The 20,703-nt window shown below is 45.7% G+C and overlaps 1 protein-coding gene across 3 annotated transcripts; it reads right to left on the reverse strand.

Moving 5' to 3' along the window:
- Positions 1 to 193: 193 nt before the first annotated feature.
- INTS14 (integrator complex subunit 14) lies at positions 194 to 20,202 on the reverse strand. 3 transcript variants are annotated; one of them, XM_084641486.1, is made up of 12 exons: positions 20,182 to 20,202; positions 15,967 to 16,226; positions 13,481 to 13,588; positions 11,437 to 11,592; positions 9,962 to 10,080; positions 9,193 to 9,335; positions 6,156 to 6,248; positions 4,283 to 4,427; positions 3,890 to 4,023; positions 3,671 to 3,789; positions 3,220 to 3,285; positions 194 to 2,090 (listed from the first exon to the last, which is right to left on the reverse strand). In XM_084641486.1, the coding sequence occupies exons 2-12, from the start codon at positions 16,186 to 16,188 to the stop codon at positions 1,839 to 1,841; spliced, it is 1,557 nt and encodes a 518-aa protein (XP_084497612.1). In that variant the 5' UTR covers positions 16,189 to 16,226; positions 20,182 to 20,202; the 3' UTR covers positions 194 to 1,838. The 3 variants fall into 3 exon arrangements, with proteins under 3 accessions (XP_084497612.1, XP_084497611.1, XP_084497613.1); XM_084641485.1 differs by lacking the exon at positions 20,182 to 20,202 and adding an exon at positions 18,336 to 18,448; XM_084641487.1 differs by lacking the exon at positions 20,182 to 20,202 and adding an exon at positions 18,336 to 18,412 and having other exon boundaries at positions 15,967 to 16,201.
- Positions 20,203 to 20,703: the final 501 nt, after the last annotated feature.

Below are 20,703 nucleotides of genomic sequence, written 5' to 3' on the forward strand. Positions count from 1 at the left end.
AATCACTAAACTTTAAGATCAATTTATTGCCATCCCGCTGATTGTATGGTTTTGTTTTACGAAAGCATAACACCAGGAAAACAACAACAAAAACACCCACTATACAGGAAAGTAGGTACTTTTCGTTCTCCATCCCTAACGCATCAAACATGTTGCGGTATTTTCAATGTGAAATATCTTTTCCCCCCAAAGATTGTTATTGTGAGGTTAACACTGGAACGTTTAGGTGGGGTTTTTGCAGAGAAGTGGTCCCAACCGCCACTGAAGGCATTCTGCAAAAAGGCACCATCCTAAGGAACTTTCACCACTATTGAAGGGCAGGTCTTCCAGCACAGCTCACTGCTGTAGCACTTAAGTGAAGTCATACCTAGGCCAACGGGTGACCATCTCCACAAGAGGTGGTAGCTGTGTTGACAGGAGATGCTCTCTCACAGACATAGCACTGTCTACACGCTAACCCCGGTCAGTATAACTGCATGTCGCTCAGGGGTGTGATTTCCCCCCCGAGTAACGTCGTAATACCAAGATAGGTCTGTAGTGTAGACCTGGCCTAAAAGTGTTAGAAGGAGCCTTTCTGCATGAAAGGCTAAAAAAGGGGCATGGCCAGCTTCCTCAGGGTAGTTACACCATAATTTGTATACCGCGTCACTTCTACGTCCACATCTATCGGACAGTGAATCAAGGGACTGAATAGCGTGGTGCCGACACAGAGTTTAACACCGCATTCATTCTTTTAATCCCTTTAAAGGGCATTTACACATTTATGAAATACATGGTGGTGAGGGTATGGGGCAGACACTGCATCCCGTATTTCGTGCGATTTTGCCGTGGATCTTCAACTACGGCATTTGGTTGCCCTTCCAAAGGCAGCTGAATGTGTATTTCCATTAATAAAGATTTACAAGCAAAGTCTTTCATTTTGCTATTTGTACAGCCTCTTATGCAAGCAAACAAGAGCAATTTGTTACCTGACCTTCATGATGGAAAGACATGATCAAGGTTTAAGCCTCCGTAATGCTGAACACGCATATCTGTTCTTTTGAAACTGGAATCAAAACCACTGAAAGCTTCCATAAAAAGTTACTCTTTATTGGTTAATATGATACCTTACAATTTTGTTTAAAAGTGAACTTTTCTCTTGCTAGAATGTAAGTTACTTTCTCAAATATGAATGTCTTGAGGCAAATGAGATACCTGAAACTTTAGTAACTTTACATTTTGAAAGGCAGGCCTTAAATCTTTAAAGTAAGGAATGCAATTAGTGATAGCACCCAAAAATTGCCAGTGATACATCTAACCACACGCAGTATGCATACACTCAGTCTTTGACTGAGCAGGTCAAGTGCATGCAATTGCATAGCTGACATTTTTGAAAGCCAGGCCCTAATAGATAACACCTGCCTCTCGCTGGAGAAAAGTTTTACACAGTGCTTTTGTGCACCAATCTAATTGTTATGGGTTATGTGTGAGGTTACTTGATGACTGGTTCTCGGGGGAGAAAAAAGGGGGGCCAGGGGGAACAGTTGTAAACCACTGGCTCCAGTCCATTGCATACGGCAGCATTTTCCTCATCTCTCCTCACACACCTTAATAATCATACTATATAACCTCCATTATTCTTGTAAGACTTTCATGAGGCATTTAAAAATACAATTTCCAGGTAAAACTCTGAATCCACTAAGAGCTATATGAATTAATCCCAGCTTTAGAAACTAGATTGTTTTAGAGCCCCTGTTTGCCTGAGAAAGTTCTTCAAACAATATTTGAGTCAGTCCTAGAAAACAAATGAAACAGGAAAATTTGGACCACTTGAGACTTAATGTTCTAAAAAGTGCATCTCATATTCTTTCAGTGCTGCTACTGGAGAAGTCTGTCTGCAATGGAGTGATGTTATGGTCATAGGCGGCATATTCAGAGGTCCCATTACTTGCTGCTTTGAGTTGCTGAGCAGCGTGTGTAAGCTGAAATGCTGCATCGGGATGAGCTGTATCAGGCAGCAGTGTACACTCCCTTTCCAGCATATCCGCCACTCCTTTTAAAAGGTCCAAAAACCCAAAAGCCAAGGCTGCCTTGCGTAAACGGTTGAGTTCCTGGAAGGGAGAAAAGCCCCATTTAAAGTTATCTTGATTCTTCTGAAAAGATATTTTATTCATTGCAAATTTGTTCACTCAGGAGAGAGATGGGGGGAAGGGGGCCTTCCAGCAAGCTTCCTAAGTGCTATCAGCATAAGAGTGAATTCTAGTGCTGGTTCGAGATTGGAGACAGCAGATATAGCACCTTAAGGTGTTAGCTTTCCCACAACACCCTCCTAGTGTGCCTCAGCAGCTCTCGCCCCCAGCTCCAGGGCCACAGGTGGATAGCCCTCCAGCTTGCAGAAGGGTGCGCTTTGTTATCTGCTCTATTTCAGCCACGTTGTCCAGCAGAATTTATAGAACGTGATTTTCTTAGATTGTAAACTCTTAGGACAGGGACCACAGCTTTGCGTGTGTTTATAGTGCACATACCAGAACCCTGGTTGGGGTGTCTCTTGGGGTTTGTGTCACTGCTAGGCTTGAGGGAAGAATTATGGTCATATTCATAGGGTTTTAGAGTGGTACAATGTAGCTAACTGTATCTGGCTTATTGGATTTCTTGCCCTCTGCATCATAGGTGGAACACACAGTGATAATTGACTTTGTTACCCACGTATAGGCTGCTCTCTACCTGTGCTCTCGTTTCCTTCTGTGATGCCCTTTGATCCCTCAGTATTAGTAATATCTGCTGCCAAAGCAGCCCTTGATTTCTGCCTGGGAGGCAGGATAAGATTGGGTCTCCTGCTGCTCTCCAGTTCATTCCAGAGTCCACCTGGCAAGGGGTGTTTGAAATGCACACCATTTCTGCCCTTCCCCATGGAGATGGGTACACCACCTCTGGGATACACGGGATCGCAAAGGGTCACTCACTCTCAGACCTAGGTCTCCCACAATTGAACCCTATATGCTGTCCTGTGAGAGGAGCTTAGATCAGGGGATTCCAGGCTATAGCTTTACCAATCTGTGCAATAGGTCAAGTACCTCCCTCCCTCACTAGGGCTGTTGAGAATTAACGTTTGCAAAGCAGTACAAGCTCTTTGGATAGAACACACAGAGAATTATTAACCTCATCAGTCAATGCGCTCTATAGAGCGAACTGTATCGGTACAGTCACGTGTTACACGCAAACCCATAACATGTTACTCACTTTGTAGAATGTTTGAGTTTTTTCAGGGAGTTTTCTTGCATTTCTCAGGATCTTCTGTACATCTGTCTGGAGGGAAAAAAAATACCATAACTTTTGGGGGAGGCTGCAAGAAAGAAAGAATCCCCAATTATACTGATAAATAATCACTTGATCATTCCCCCAGGCTCAGTGATCAGTCACTGTTTATGCAGCTCATACAAGCTACCATACAAATGGTTTACACACTAAACCAGATGCCAGGCAAAGCTTTCATTCAACAAACTATGTGCCAATGTGTTTTAATTATGACACTTCAAACAGGAAGCTTTAATAGGAATTAAAGAAAAAAAATTACGCTAGATGGAAGTGACAAGTATAGAGACCCTTCTTCTACTGCCCAAGTGAGACGACCCTTTCAAAGCATTGATACTGAACTGTGCAAGAGTAGCAAGGCTAAGTACTGAGTTGCTACCTGGAGGCCGCTTGGTTTGATCCACACAGTGACATTCTGCGCATAACTGCGCTTGTTTTTGGGCTGTAAGGGGAAAGGGCTTTTATTGTCATCTTCACCATAAGGATTTTCTTTAGCATCTGAAAGAAAATAAAGCTTTTTAAGAATAAGACATGACAAGGGCATTAACATAGAAAACATCAAATGCACGAGAGACTTTAAAATCAGTTTGGTTACTACCTGAAATAGGCCCAAGCTGTGCCATTTTCCCTAGCCAAGGCAGGGGCTCAGGACCAGGTTCAAAGAGAGACATCATGAGGTTTGATTTCTTCTTACTATCAGCTTGGGAGTACAGCATTCCATGCCATTCAGGCCTAAAGAAATGAGCAGATTGCTAAGGTCAAAACCGCCCATTCCTCATCCCTAAAATTCACCTCCCACCCTCGCTACCTTGGGGCTATGGCTTTCATTATTTGCAAATTATTTACACCGTCAATGCAGAGTCACAACACTACTAAACATGCTTGTCAAGCCACCTGGGGCTCACGGCTTGGCGTGCAGTATTTCATAGATGACTGGTCCCAAAGCATCACCCCCAAAAGGGACTTTTCAAAGAGAAATGCTCCTCCATACCCAAACTGAACAATGGCCACCATGCCTTCCACTTTAAGGCTCCCATGCAGCAGTACACAGAAGTTGGGTATTTTGCCAGCAATTTGATTAGCTGAATTCTCATCCTCAGTGTCATCAGTGATCCCCGGACCCACCTCATCACCTTCTGTGCAAAAAAAAAAAAAAAAAAGAACAAAAACGAGGGAGATTCACACTCACTAGCGCTGCTTTGTTTTCTGTCATGCTCAACACCTTACAACCTCTGCCCGGCAAGTCACCCAGCAACAGCCACCTCCTTGTCAACCCAAAGCAAACCACCCTACAGAGCAGTTCAACAGAGCAACCTTCCTTACACACAGCACAGGCTCCAGTTCCCCAAAGCTTCCCAGGCTGTTGGCACTTTGAAGAAGTGAGGTATTTCAATGCTGTCGTTTCTGGGCAACGTCAACCTCCTGTCTGACAAGCTTGATCCTTTGCATTAAGCCTCCAGCATAGCAGTGGCGCGAACAGCTTCCACGTGGGACGCCTGGGCACGTGGGTGGTGTGGCTAAAGAGGCACAGCCTGGCACGCTGTTCTAGTGCAGTGGTTTTCAAACTTTTTGTACTGGTGACCTCTTTCACACAGCGAGCCTCTGAGTGTGACCCTCCCCCCCTTAAAAACAGGCAGTTTAATTTAATTTAACAGGGGCGTGGGGCTCTCAGCCCCACAGAGCTGACAGCTTGCGACCCCCCTGAGGAGTCACAACCCCCAGTTTGAGAACCCCCACGTCTGGCCTGCTCTGGCCTCAGTCCAAGTGAAACCTCAACTTTGGGAAAACCAGACTAAAATACAAGGTTCCAACACAGTGCTGGTTGCAAGTGACCCCTTTTAAGGGAACCCTGAACCCCTCCCTTCATATGATTTTTTTTTGTCATGAGCAACTTACTGAGTTTTAGGAGCTGAAAAACAGCTGTTCTTTAGCCATCAGCATGAAGTTCCCACAGGGAGGAAAGGTTTGGCACAAAAGAGGGCGAATACATAGAGCCAAAACCCACTAACCGCATATTTGGTCCTTTCAAATTTTCCCAAGAGAAACCTCATATTTCCTCATTGCTCCACTTGAGGAGGCGTACCTAGGAACCACACTGAAAGGGCAACAGAAGCCCTTCTGAATGTAACCACAAGCACACAGCAAGTACAGACAAAGCAAAGCCTGAGATTTACGCAACCTTCCTCACTACTTACACCAGCCTCCAGGGCACAGATACAAATGTTAACACAGGTGAGCAGTAGCTAGTGTTCCTGAATAACAATGGATAAATCAAAGCACAAATACCAAGCTCTCAATTCCACCACCCACCCACACCCCCGCCACAAGGTGGGTGAGGTAATATCTTTTATTGGACACAAGCTTGTCTCTCTCACCAACAGAAGTTGGTTCAATAAAATATTACCTCACCTACCTTGTCTCTCTAATATCCTGGGACCGACACGGCTACAACAACACTGCATACAAGCTTTATTCTGAAGACCATTTAAAAAAACCCAATCCTTACAAGCAGATAAAAAGATGCATTAAATATTCAGCTTGATTCCTGGCCTAGAATTATTTTTATCTCTAAGTTCAAAAAGTTCTATTTATGATGTCACTAAAGAGACACTGTCCCTCTTATTAACAATGCTGTTTTATGTACAGATGCACTGTTAAGAATACTCTTTTTAGAAAAGGTAAAGAGCTTGTGTTTAAGTTTTTAATTTTAATGGGAACATCAAAAAAGTGTTCTCCAAATAGCATGACACTTGTCCTTTAAGAGAACTTTGGAATGTCTGGCTCTTATCTACCACCAGCAACCTTGAAAACCTTGTCAATTCCAAACAGTGCAATGTTCACTACTAGAAACAAAAATGGCTCACCTTTGTTGAGTGCAATGGGCAGTACCAAGTGTCTAGATAATACAGGAGGGCTAGAAATATCAGCTATATCTATAAAACCAACTATTTCTAGATCTGCAAAGAAACAAACAGTCACAAGTCAGCCCTGGAAACAGCTGAGGATTTATTCATGTTAAGTTTAACATCAAAATAGGAATACTCTTCCTTAGACTGTGAGCTTTTTGAAGCATAGACCATATATAACTACAGCACTTTGCACAACGGGGCCCCAATCTTGATCGGGGCCGCTAGGTGCCACTGTAATACAAATATTTACTATACAATAATGAGTAACTTTAAGATGAGCAGTTGAAAAGCAGCTACAAGAGACAGAACCTGGTGTGTCTAATGGAAGTTATCTATGAAATATGTTGTTATACATCATGCATTTTCTCATTGGTACCTAACACTTTACCCATAGCAGAGAAATAACGAGTCATCTTTAAGAACAAAGGGGCAAGCTATCTGCCCTGATCCACGCCTTTGCACTGCTCAGGTGGCACAAATACCCCACCCCGGGATAGCCCCAGTGTGGAGAGTCCCTAGCAGATATAAAGCCAGGATAGCCGCCACCTACACCTCTATTGCCAGAGCTCCTGTGCAAAGGGCAAGGAAGGGGAGTGGCCAAAGCATGATGCTCTCTGATTATGCCCAGCTTGCACATGGTCCTTCAGAGACCATATCCACCTGTCACAAGTTAGAGGAGCCTCTGAGGCTATTCTAACTTGTGCTGAGGCCAGGAACTAGAGAACCTGACAGCCCTCTGGTCTGTTGCAAAGAATCTGTCCCAAAGGCTGATAACATTGATGTTTTCCGTAGCTAAATAATATACTGCTTAATTAAACTCACAAAGACATTCAATGGTTGACTGAAGATGTTGAAAGGCGTATTTTAAAGGATGTAGAATGGAATCTCATTTATATCCAATTCCCCTATCTCAAAGGACAGGAGATCCACCAACATATATTAAATACAATTAAAAGTCCTCTTGTTTGGATAAGTTTCATGTCCCCAATGTCATTCAGTTGCACTATTTTCCAGTAGGAAGAAGAAAAGGAGTACTTGTGGCACCTTAGAGACTAACCAATTTATTAGAGCATAAGCTTTCGTGAGCTACAGCTCACTTCATCATGCATCTGATGAAGTGAGCTGTAGCTCACGAAAGCTTATGCTCTAATAAATTGGTTAGTCTCTAAGGTGCCACAAGTACTCCTTTTCTTTTTGCGAATACAGACTAACACGGCTGTTACTCTGAAACCTATTTTCCAGTAGTTAACTCAATTAAAAATTGGATGTATACTAGTCCAAATTCAGTATAAAGCCAAATAAAAAGTGTTATTACTGTGTTCCCCACTCCAGATGGATTTCTCTTGCAGCTGAAAAATCAAGGAAACTTGGATGGCATTAATTTCAGAGTTCCTACTTCATTTATTAGAGTAATTTAACCTTAATTGTGCACCCATCAGTTTTTGGAAAGAACCACACACTTTTTGATGAAGAATCCAATAGAGCCAGATATTGTTTAAGACATGTCACAGAGCAGGTTTGGGAAAGCAAGTTACCACACAGAGTTACCTACCAAGCACTCTACTGCCAAATTGTAAAGCATAAAATCAAAACAAAAGCACACAAGGCCAAGCGCGCTGCTGAGGATGAAAGTTTACTTTGGCATAATAAGCAGGCCTGGATTAACCAATGTATACTCTGTGCACTTGCACAAGGCCCCCATCTCAGGGGCCCCTGCCCACTGGATTTAAGTGAGTGCATTGCAATCTGGCATGCGGGGGTCGCAATTCTGTCATGATGGGGGCGCAGTCGGGCAAATTTAAGTGAAGGTGGGGGGCCCTGCGATTTCCATAGTGCATAGCACTCCAACATTCTTTAAATCGGGCACTAATAACGAATAAACCTTCCTTTGGTAGGTCATATCTGCAAATATTGCAGAGCGTATTCTCTCCTTGAGGTGCATTCGCTCATTTACGCATTGTGTGCATGCACCAGTGACAGACTGGACCCCCTCTTCCCAGGTGAAAGTTTGGTCTTTGGGTGGAATGAGGAAGGTTGCACTCTGCACAATTGTTTTTTAAAGTGAATTTAGCAGTGGTGAGAGGGGCAAATTAACACTCTTGGAGAATGAAGACATAAGTAAGGGCAATGCAAGCTTCCTCCATGTTCCAATGTCTCAATATCAGCCTTTGGAGGGTAGTTCAGACTCTACAGGATTCAACCCTTGGTTTCTCTGCTGAGGCTGCCAACAAAGGTGCCAATTAGTTCCAACTGAGATGGAGCGGGGAGGGTTTGTGATGCAGGTAAGTCTAATAAGAACTGCCCTGACACCACCAGCTCATTTGCCACTGAGCACCCATGAGAGGATAATGACTTCTGCTCGCCTCCAACCTGGACTGATTTCAGATTAGTTTCCTAGAAGTGAAAGTCTCCATATCCTGAAGCAGCCAGCCTACGTCTAAGAGACACAGCCAGAACCCACAGCCCAGGGGTGCTATGGTGGCTTTAAGACACCTGTGGACCCTCCCAGTTTTGGGCTGTTCCATGGGCCAAAGCAGTCCTCACTTAGATAGGTCTGAGTGGTGCCTAGATTACATGAGGCTGTATATGGGCAACCAGACTCTCAGCAGGATTATGCACTGCTGCCCTAGTCCGAACCTGCCCCTCCTGCCCTCTACATCAGGCTTGCAAGGGAGTCCATGGAAGATAGCCCACAGCTGTCTTCCACACTTCCTGCAATGTGGGGATTCTCAGATGGCCACAGATGGGGTTTTAAAAACTCTTCTATGCCCCTCTGCCCATCTGCCAGGTATACAGGGGCCAAAATAGGGTGAGACTCTCACCCTCTGATGGCAGATGTAGCTGGCCATTGCTATGTTATTGGAGACTGTATTCCATTCTCTTCAGATCAGAGAGAAAGTGGAGGGAACAGGCACTATGCAGGGTAGGGAATGTCAACAGAAAAAGAAAAAGTTAACATGACAAGTTTAAAAAACAAACAAACGTTTGTTACCTGTATTAATTGCTTTAGGGATGGGATCTATTTCCTCATCTATAATGAAAGGTTCTGGTCTGGGAAATACTTGCACATCAGATGTTAAGTGACCACATTTGAGAACAGCATGGAACGGTGTATAAGCCAGGTCTATTAGTTTTCTAGAACATGATCATTTATTATTAGGGTAAAAGTAATACAAATCAGTTGAAAATAAGTTTTGCAAGCTTGATTAAGTGCATTATACTGAGCTTCCAAAATGGATTTTTTAAAAAACCTTGAGTTAACTCAGTAGTTCCAGCATTGTCAAATTACAAAATGCTACAATACGTTACAGACAAAGTGGGGGAGGTAATATCTTTTGTTAGGTATTAGGTATTACCTCCCCCATCTTATCTCTCTACTATCCTGGGACCAACATGGCTACAACAACACAGCATATGTGATACATTATGACATTTATGGCAAATTAATAGCAGCTCCTGAAAAGCCTATGACCTAATCAACCTTTCAAGTTGCCCAATCACTGACAAAAGAAAAATCAACAGAAGTTGCCCAATCACTGTAGGTACTGATGCTACTGTTTTTAATTAGAGAGTGAACAAAACAAATATCAGCCTTAACCAATGAAAGTCAAAGATCAATCAATAGTCATCAACATATTGGACTAAGAAAGAAAAAGAAACCTATGAATCAAAATAAAACAAATCAAATGCCTTGCTTTATGCGTCTTTGTTTTCTTTATAGATGTTAATTTCAGAGTCACGTTAGTTACAAAAATACTAACCCAAACATGGACTGTACATTCTTCAAGCAAAGGGGTCCATCGATGGTAAAAATCTGTCCCTCCCCATTATTCAAATCTACAAGTCTTTCCAGACAATCTAAAGAATCTGAGCTCTGGAGCTGCACACACACAAAAAAAGAAATTATACCCTTTTTTTAAAAAAAAAAAAAAAAAACAGCATAAGAACAGAAGATGCAGTAGACTGTTTTTAAGGAAATATATGCACATGAGAGTAAAAGTCTGAGGCCTGATCTACACTAGAAAATTAGGTTGGTTTAACTACTTGGTCAGGGGTGTGAAAAATCCACACGTAGGCAGTGTTAGGTCAACCTAGCTATTGCCTCTCAAGAGAGGTCGGTTACCTACGCTGACGGGAGAACCTCTCCCACTGGCACAGATAGTGTCTCCACTGAAGTCGTGTTTTAAGTGTAGACAAGCTCTACGTCAATAAGAAAAAGATCAGGACAACCTTATCTCGCTAATTTTTAAGGAAGCCAATGTTTCTTCCCCACAAGAGATTTACTCCTAATGTCACATTTATTATTAGCCCAGAAGGTTGTCCCCACATTGGGGTTCGTAATACATTGTTTTACCAAGTCAGACCTAGCTTCCAGCTCTTACATTAATAGATTCCAAAGCCAAAAAGGATCATCTAGTCTGACCTCCTGTATAACGCAGACTATAGGACTTCCCCAAAATAATTCCTAGAGCAGATCTTTTAGAGAAACAGCACATCTTGATTTAAAAAGTGCCCTTGATGGAAAATCCACCACAACCCTTGGTAAATTGTTCCAGTGGTTAATTACTCTATTAAAAATGTACACCTTATTTCCAGTCTGAATTTGTCTACCCTCAACTTCCAGCCATTGGATCGTGTTATACCTTTGTCTGCTAGAATTAAGAATCCATTATCAGATATTTGTTTTCCACCCTAGGTTCTTATAAACTGTGATCAAATCACCCCTTTACCTTTTCCTTGTTAAGCTAAATAAATTCACAGATTCTCAGTCTTCAAGAGCGCATGAGTGCCTTTGATAACATAATACTTTATATTTCTATAGTGCCTTTCCTCAGAGGATTACTTAGGCTATGTCTACACTACAGATGCTACAGCAGCATAGTTGTGCCGCTCTAGTGACACTGCATAGACACATGCTACATCAATGGAAGGGGTTTCCTGTCACTGGAGTTAATCCACCCCTCCGAAAGGCGGTAGCTAGGTTGATGGTAGAAGTCTTCCATTGACCTAGCAGTGATACACCGGGGCTTAGGTTAGTTTATCTACGTCTCCAACGGCTGTGAACTTTGTACAATTAACTTGCATATATTGCAGGTGAATGTGACCCAATTATCACTAAAACCAAAACACATTACCACCAGATTATTAGAATAAATCTTGGGGAGAATATGTGATTCTGTAAAAACAATAATCACTCAGTGTAACAAAACCAGCAAGAATTTGTTAAAGGAGTCACCTCTTCTAGATTAGCCATGCACATGATGTATAACTTGGACGGGAAGGGGAAAGGCAGTGGAAATCGGTTGCTTTCATTTCGTTGGTTGCAAGTAGCTAAGGAGTGCCTCAGAGAGCCTCTGCCAATCCCTAAACAGCCATCAGTTACTAGAACAACCTAGTGCACACACAAACACACAAAAAAGGATACATTAGCATTTTCACCTAAACACATTTCTTCATCTGCCCCAATCCTGCAAACAATTACACCTGTGCTTAGCTTTACTTCTGTCAGTAGTCCCATTGGGACAACAGGGCTTAGTCCTGGAAATCCCTACTCACATGAGCAGTCCTGACTCGCAATGAATTAATTACATAAGGATTACTCCTGTAAGGTTTGCATGTAAATTGTATATTTAAGCAATTAACCATTACAAATACAATGCTCTACATAATAAACAGTCATCTATATTTTAAAATTTAATGAAGAAAATAATGGCTAGGATTTATTTTTATAAGCTATAATCAGACCCTACTACTAATGAACACAGAGTAACAATTAAAAGTAAGTTTTTCAGTTTTAAAAAGCCACACCCCCTTTCAGTGTAGAAACTACACTGCCACAAGGAATTCCAACTGCTGTGCAACTCAAGAGCCTCAGAGGAAAGATACTCAACAGTGCAAAGTATTATAATCACTCGACAGAACTTAGGAGCCAACCCAATTCCCACTGAAGCCAAATATGGGCCATAAAAAAGAAAATATCTGTCAGGTACATCGGTCCCTCAGTACTTTGCTAACTATTACAGCATGTCTCAACCCTTTCTGGTTTTTCAGCAGCAGCACTATGGCACTGATGTGATATTTTTCATCCAAATGGATCCCAAAAGTTATTTACACAACATTGCACTCTAAGGTTAAATAAAATCATTGGATTTGTTTGCAGTCCACTGAAATGCTGCCATTTCTGGGATGGAACATGGCAGCGGTGTGGTGTTGCTGTGCACCAAGAAACAACAGTTTTGGCTAGCAAGTAAGGAATACCAACTCCAGCTGAAATTAAGCATTTATTCTTTCCATCCAGATTTAGAATCCAGGTTTGAACAGGTGAGAGAACGCACACTTTTTATTCCTCCCTCTTCCTCAACACACCTGTCACTTTCATAGCCTCATTAGTGCTTGTGTTTGCTCTGATGCTTGAAAATAACCTGCCTTACTGTAACAAGAGTTTGCGCATTTCCCATGGCCTTTCATCCCCCAGTAACCTGATGGGCTAGCACAATGGGCTATGGTGGCAATAAGAGATCACCCTACTGAAGATCTGATATATGCCTGATTTTTACATCTTTCTAACTGTTTGGTTCTGATCTCTGTTTTTTCAAGGGGTCTTTTATGGCCGTATTACAGGCAGTCCCAATCCACTGAGCTGCAAAATCAGTGAATGCAAATCGTAACCCAACCAACAATGAGGGCCAAATGTAGGCTTTTTCCCCAAGAAGGAGCACTGCATGGGAGGGGAAACCAGACCCAAAGCTGTAACAGCCCAGTGGAAGTTCTGAGTCCTTTTAGCTGAGCCCGGCAGATGCAGACACAGTGGCTCAGGGATCAAAGACAGAACACATTCAGCAGCAGTCCTTACTACTGCTTCAGAGTAGGGGACACTGCTGAGCCCAGCACCAGCAGGTGCTCTGTGTTTGGCCATGCCCCTTACCTGCTGACTGTGCTCCCTGGAGCTGGGGAATGCAGGCAGGAGCATAAACCAAGCCTTCCAGAAATGGTAGGGAACTGTTCGATTTTGTAACACGTAGGTACATCAGGAGGGAAAGGGGATCAGTGTTGAAAGGGGTCCTCAAACATTTTTTTCTCTACTACAACACTGCACCTGAGCCAGAGATGGCAGAAATTAGCCCAAATGTTGCTGCTGATTATTTTATGGAAGGCCTGAAGCATTTTGTTGCCAGAGTGGCCAACCAAATATATTCAACTGATAATCTGCAATTTATAGAATTCACCAAATACTGCAAGCTGGATTCTGAGAACAGTCAAAGGCGGCAGCCAATCATTACCTGGCAGGGAATCGCAGCACCCCATTCCTGTTGCACAACATTACAAACCCCAACCAGTGCAGATTCTAAGCATGTTTTGTCATAATCCTCCATGTTACTTAGGGCTTCCTGGAAAGAAAAATTACACATTATCCTGCCTGAGTGGACAACTGTTATCAGGGAGCACATGCAGCTTATTGAAAAACAGGAAGTAATTCATAAATACCTTCCCTTCCCACTGTACCTTTATTAGGGAAGTATTGTATTCCCAAGGATGATCTGCAAAGTTTTTAAAAAATTGGGTTTATGCCCTTTTGTAGGATGTAGAAAGCAGGCCTGAAAGAACTGAAGTTTGATATGTTTTTTTAAGTATTTTTCTGATTTCCTTTATATTAGAAATTAAAGCCTGAAAGGCCACATATTGACTGGGAAACAAGTGAAATTCTGACCTCACAAACTGCAAGTAAAAGCTGAGAAGGAAGGAATTTTGGTCCACAAAGGGTACAGACCTATTTTTAAAAAAATCCTTTGCAAGTCTACTAAGAACAGTACAGTCAAAACCTGGAACTATGTTACTCCCTCAAGTAAAACAAAATGTCTACTCTCATTGTTCTGATATTTCAACCCCCCAGAATACATGTGAAATAATAATCATTTACCTCTTTATAGCACCTTCCATCCAAATCTCTCTAAATGCTTTACAACCATTAAAGGTTCTTTTACTGACACTGAGTAGTACTTTATGCCACAAATAGACCCAGTGAAGTCAATGGGAACATAGTTGCTGCTTTAAAGGGTACTATTTGTTGGTATCACAATATGACCTTAAGTAATATAGCCTCACAACATGCCTGTGAAGTGGGTCAGTAATTTTATACCCAGTTTATAGATGTGGAAACTGAGCCACAGAGTGCTTGGCTAAGAGCCTACCATGCAGGAAGTCAGTGACAGGGGAAGTAACAGAATCCAAGCCTCTTACATCCATATCCAGTCTTTAACATCAAACTATCCTTCCTCCCTCAAAGGACAAGACGGGATCAGAAAAACACCACATAAAGTGTCTGATGCGCCAAAACACACACAGAAGTACAAGCTAGAGCAACTTGGTTAGACATTTGGCCTGGATAGAAGATTTCCACAAGGCCAAACAGCAGCAATGAGAATGTGGTAGAATTCATATGGTAAAATATGGAAAACAGCAAAGGGAATTTGTTCTCAGCAACGTATGTAACATCCCTCCACCCGGGGCTCCCTGCTTATGACCTTGTGACCCCCACTCCTGGCCCTGTTTGTCATTAGTTATCCCCTGTATTTACATGAGATCTGGGTCTGGTAGCTCCTCCCCTTAGGCTGGGGAAAGGGGCCTTCAGATGTTGGCAGAAGCAATCCCAGATTCCCAATAGGTGCCAGAAAAACCATATGTAACATAATCAAGTAACATGAAACTTGGAGACAGGTTTCAGAGTGGTAGCTGTGTTAGTCTGTATCAGCAAAAAAACCGAGGCATACTTGTGGCACCTTAGAGACTAACACATTTATTTGGGCATAAGCTTTCTCATGTTCTCTGTGCATATATATATCTTCCTACTGTATTTTCCACTGCATGCATCCGATGAAGTGGGCTGTAGCCCACAAAAGCTTATGGCCAAATAAATTTGTTAGTCTCTAAGATGAAACTTGGATGCCTTGTCCAGTCTCTTTTAAAGCACTGAGAAGCTTCTGCAATTTTCAACTTATAACCAAATTCCACCCTCAGATAAATTGATGCAACTCCCATTAGGGTCAAAGACTTTCAACATCATATACCATTCAGCCCCAAGCTCCTTCTCAGATCTTATCTCCTTTCCATGTTCTCCCCACCTCCCTCCACTCTGCCAGTCATGCCAGGCCTGAAGCATCCTTCGTCACTTTTCCCACTCTCTTCTTGCTTCCATGTTACCCAGGCACAAAATGCCTTCTCTAAACCGGTTTACTTTATTCAAAACCCTTCCTGGAGCTCCCTTATGCTGTGTCACCTCTGAAGAGCACATCAAAATTCTCACAAAAAACAGGGAAGTCACAAAACCATCAGTGTATGGACTTGTCTCCTCAAGTATCCTGCTGATCTCATTACTGGAACCCTCATACCCAACTTTGCCTTCATTAGCCCTACCTTGTTGGGTGACATCTGAATTTACACTGTAAGCTCTTCAGGACAGGAAGTGTCTCTTGACTGGTTTTGGTAAACTACTCAGCACACTTTTGGATGTTCAGACGACATTACAGGCAACACTATCACTGACTTGTCTGATTATAAAACACAACTTTCCCCTACCTCAGTTTCCACATTTTAAAATAGGGATAACACCCACTTCATAGGGTTGTTGTGAGGCTTAATTAACAGTGCAAAAGTGATACGAGATCCTCGGATAGGAAGCCTAAGGTTTCACTGCAGTTATGAAACACACAGAATGTTTTGAAGAGTAGTGACTTGCTGATCACAGTAGTATGTTCTTTATAAGGTGTACCTGAAGCGTGTTGTAATCTCTTGTAAAGGGAACCATCAGTTCCCAAAGCGAAGAGAAGACCACCAAGGCTGTAAACTCAAGTTTGTAATTGGTGGCCATGTGCTCAAACAACATGGTCAATCCATGGACAGCCAGGTGTTTCCGTTGATACTCTTCAGAGCCTTCCACAGAAACAGGCCGGGTCATGGAGAGCGACACGTCCATCACCACCACAGTCGGCATGATGATCCTTTCTCTGCGTAACCAAGAGGAGGGATTCACTGCAAAAGGGGAAAAGCTCTACAGAGTGATTATCCCAAAGCATTGAAAAGAAACACATGCCCTGTCCAATCCTACTGAATGGCCCAAAACGAGGCCACATCACGCTGTACCACTGACAACACATTAAGACTTTTACATGCTTAAAGCTGTAAAGTGCCCCAAGACTGGGTTATGAGGGAATACAGGGGGTTAGCTGGGATAAGAGGGGTAGCTAGAGGTCAAGAACAAGGGCTTGCCTATATTTTAAAATTAATTTGGATTAAAGGTATGAATTTAAAGTGCATTGGCTATTTGTGAATAACTCCATGTGTGGACACACTTATTCTGGAACATGAGTGCCTTGCACCAGTTTATCTTGAATTCAAACTGGGCTATGTGGTCCAAGGGGTTTGTAAAAGCAGGCTGCTAAGTACTGTTGGATAGAGCTGAGAGAGGAGGAGAGGCAAAGCAGCAGCAGAAACACCACATAAGCACCCAAAGAAGGCAGCAAGGATACCCCAGAGAAATGCGGTTGTAGTGAGCTTTTGGGAAGAGCAATGGCTGGCAAGATGCTTGGAACTGTGAGCAAAGAAACCGTCTCCTGCTGTTTGAATCCTTCTGTGTTCAGGGAAACAGGACATTGTGTACATTCTTGTAAGTAAGCAGGATTGCATCAAAGACACACCTGACTACGTTAACTATTTCTCCTTCCAAAGGAAACAACCAGCTACCCCCCAAAATCAGCATGGGTCAAACAGGATTTAGCTAAACTGAACAAGATACTCCTGTTATAGAATAAGAGTGTCCACACAAGGAGTTATTCAGGAATTGTTATTCCAGACAAGATATTCCTGAATAACTCCATGCATAGACAAAGAGCAGGGGGTTGCATAGGGCTGAGGCTGAGAACAGGAATGGGATATTGGGTGGTGCTGGTGACGTAACGATTTGTGATGTCCTGGAGCTTTGTGTTTAAAGGGTCCCAGAACTGGGATAGCAAGAAAGGATCTGGACGTTTTGGAGGGAGATAAATGTGTGTGCGCAAGGAGGAAGGTGGTTAGCTAGAAAGGAAGATACAGCTTTGGGAAGGCAGGACAGGAACAGCAGGAAGGGCAGAATTTCAGGGTTCTGGGACTGAGATGTGGGGTAGGATTCAAGGAGTCCCAGAGCTGGGATAGTAGGGATGGCTGAGGGAAAACAGGATTCAGGGGGATGGGGGAGCAGGGAGGGCTGAAAGGGACAGGTTTGGGCAGAGGTCCCAGAGTAGAGAAGTTCGGATTTGAGGGAACCCAGGGAGGGTAGATTTTGGCAGTAGCCCAGGACAAGCGGACAAGATTCAGGAATCCTGAAGCAGCAGGAGATCAGGGACTGAGACAGACAGATTATGGAGGTGTCCCAGGTCTGGTGGGGTGGGGGAGGTTTCCCAGGAGCTGAGGGAACTGATAGACGCTGATGGGGCAAGTTTGGGAGAATTTCAGAGCTAGTGCGGGGCAGGATTTTGCGTCCCGGGGGAGCTGATAGGGGTTGGCGGCTGAAGGGGCAGGTTTGGGGGAATCTTGGAGCTGGTGGGAAGAGCAGTTTGGGGGCAGGGGAAGCCAAGGTTCAGGGTCTTGGGAGCTGGTGTGGAGGTTTGGGGGCAAGGGGCACAGGTTTGGAGGGGGTCTTGGAGTAGCCGGGGGAAACTGAAGGGCAGGTTCAGGAATCAGGACGCACTGGGGGGGGGAGGTTTTGGGGGTGCTGTGGCAAGTTTAGGGGTCTCAGGACTGGTGCGGGGCAGGGTCTAGGGTCCCAGGACTGGAGGGGGCAGCGGGTCCCAGGGGGAAGGGGTCGGGGCTGTGGGGCACCGAGGGGGCACGGTCCGAAGTCCCCGGGCTGCAGAGGGCCGCGGGGGGCGAGGGGGCGCAGAGGGCAGGACCCGGGGCTGGGGGCGTTAGGGGGGCAGGGTCCGGGGCTGTGGGACGCGCAGAGGGCCGGGGCACTCGGGGGGCACGGGCCGGGGCCCCGGCCTCTGGGGGGCAGGCAGAGGCCCGGACTCAGGGTCCCGGGTCTGGGGGTCTCCGCCCCACCGCTGCAGGTCGCGGTTCCGCCGCCCGCTCCCCCCACGGCCGAGCCCGGCCCGCTCCGCTCACCCGGGCCCGAGGCCGCCGCAGTCCCAGCCCCGCCGCCGCTTCCATCAGTCCGGCCCCAGAAACCTTCCCCCGCTGCGGAGGCCGGAACTCAGGGGCCGGGCCCAGGGCGGCCCGCTGCAGGGGCGACCCGGGCAGGGGGAGCTGGGAGGTGCTGTGTGGGGCAGCTCAGTGGGGAGAGGGGGGTTGCTGGGGGGGAGCTGGGAGGTGCTGTGGGGGGCAGCTCAGTGGGGAGAGGGAGGGTTGCTGGGAGGGAGCTGGGAGGTGGTGTGGGGGGCAGCTCAGTGGGGAGAGGGGGGTTTCTGGGAGGTGGTGTGGGGGGCAGCTCAGTGGGGAGAGGGGGGGGTTCTGGGAGGTGGTGTGTGGGGCAGGTCAGTGGGGAGAGGGGGGTTGCTGGGGGGGAGCTGGGAGGTGCTGTGGGGGGCAGCTCAGTGGGGAGAGGGGGGGAGCTGTGGAGGGGAGCTCAGTGGGGAGAGGGGGGTTGCTGGGAGGTGCTGTGGGGGGCAGCTCAGTGGGGAGAGGGGGGGAGCTGTGGAGGGGAGCTCAGTGGGGAGAGGGGGGTTGCTGGGAGGTGCTGTGGGGGGCAGCTCAGTGGGGAGAGGGGGGGTTGCTGGGGGGGGAGCTGGGAGGTGCTGTGGGGGGCAGCTCAGTGGGGAGGGGGGAGCTGGGGGGGCTGGGAGGTGCTGTGTGGGGAGCTCAGTGGGGAGGCGGGTTGCTGGGGGGGCTGGGAGGTGCTGTGGGGGGCAGCTCAGTGGGGAGGGGGGAGCTGGGAGGTGCTGTGTGGGGAGCTCAGTGGGGAGAGGGGGGGTTGCTGGGGGGGAGCTGGGAGGTGCTGTGGGGGGCAGCTCAGTGGGGAGAGGGAGGGTTGCTGGGAGGGAGCTGGGAGGTGCTATGGGGGCAGCTCAGTGGGGAGAGGGGGGGTTTCTGGGAGGTGGTGTGGGGGGCAGCTCAGTGGGGAGAGGGGGGTTGCTGGGGGGGAGCTGGGAGGTGCTGTGGGGGGCAGCTCAGTGGGGAGAGGGGGGGAGCTGTGGAGGGGAGCTCAGTGGGGAGAGGGGGGTTGCTGGGAGGTGCTGTGGGGGGAGCCCAGTCGGGAGAGGTGGGGGGAGCTGGGGAGAGGTGGAGGGTACTGTGGGGAGAAGTTCCATGTAAACATCTGCAAAACTTAACTGATTATCCTCCTTCAAATTCGTCCCTAAACGTCTCCTTTCTGTGATGCCTACAACAAGCTTGACAACACGTAGGCTGCTGGAGGTGCATTGTTTCAAATAGTCCTTTGAAGCTCATCACACTTTCCAGTTTTCACACTGGTTATGTCTCCCCCCAGAGATGTTACATACAATCCCACAATAATATACACACCTTTGCATTTCTAATACAATGAACTCCTAAGGTCTTTAAAATTTATTCAGTATGGTTTGGCCTTGGAAATTGCCAGAAATTGCCAAATCTGCCACACCTAGCTCCTGGGGTCTTGTGATTACGTGAAAACCCCACCTCTCTCCACTGAGCTCTCCTGCACAGCCCCTCCTAGCTCCCCCCCGCCAGCAACCCCACCTCTCCTCACTGAGCTCCCCACACAGCACCTCCCACCTCCTCCTCAGCAACCCCCCTCTCCCACTGAGCTCCCCCCCACAGCACCATCTCAGCTTTCAGTTGAAAAAGCAAGTTTCTAGCTTTCATGGTAGCAGAGAAAAGCATGAAAATGTGACCTGAATAGATCTTCATGGCTCAGAAATCAGAAGGCAAATAGAAAGCCCCCAAATGTATCTATAGGTTTTTAAAATCTCATGGTCTTTTGGAGCCTGACTTAAATTATGAACACATGAGGTTGGCCACATTACATACTTACATTATGGACTGTCTTCTACTCTGCTCCAGTTGAAGCCACGGGCAAAACTTGTCTTTCGACTTTAGTGGGGCCCTATATGTCTGCTTTTCTGTCTGGTATGGGTTGTCCTGGTGGTTGATGTAATGTGTGAATTCTTCATTATCCCTCCCGGTGCCAGTCCAGCAGAACTCTTGTCACACAGCAGAGGGAGCTAAACATACCTTCTGCTCTACAATTTAATATTGAACAACTTTGCACATCTTGGAAACATGCCCTGTTTTTTCAGAACGGCAGAGCACAAACAGAGCTCACTGAAGTCAATAGGCTGTGTAGGCGCTCAGCACTTTTGCAGATCAGGCCAGGAGGTTACAGGGCGCGTGCATACATGTACAATGCATCATTTGCCAAGTCACATCATGATTTACACCCAGATAATGGAGGGTAGGATCAAACTCTTGTGGCTGGTGCATACAAAAGGCGCCTATACTGGACTGGACCTCAAAAAACCCAGTTCTAGTCTTGGCTTCACCCCCCCTGTGCCCC

The sequence above is a fragment of the Lepidochelys olivacea genome (assembly GCF_965140295.1).
Source record: "Lepidochelys olivacea isolate rLepOli2 genome assembly, chromosome: 10".
Classification (NCBI taxonomy): Eukaryota; Metazoa; Chordata; order Testudines; family Cheloniidae; genus Lepidochelys; species Lepidochelys olivacea.

Bases quoted from the DNA above. Each gene is read 5' to 3' on its own strand.
- INTS14 (XM_084641486.1), bottom strand. From the start codon at position 16,188: ATGCCGACTGTGGTGGTGATGGACGTGTCGCTCTCCATGACCCGGCCT. The intron at 6,249-9,192 runs GTAACAAACGTT...GTTTCTTTGCAG, and splicing joins CCCTAAAGCAATTAATACAG to ATCTAGAAATAGTTGGTTTT. The intron at 4,024-4,282 runs GTATGGAGGAGC...TCATTTCTTTAG, and splicing joins GTGGCCATTGTTCAGTTTGG to GCCTGAATGGCATGGAATGC.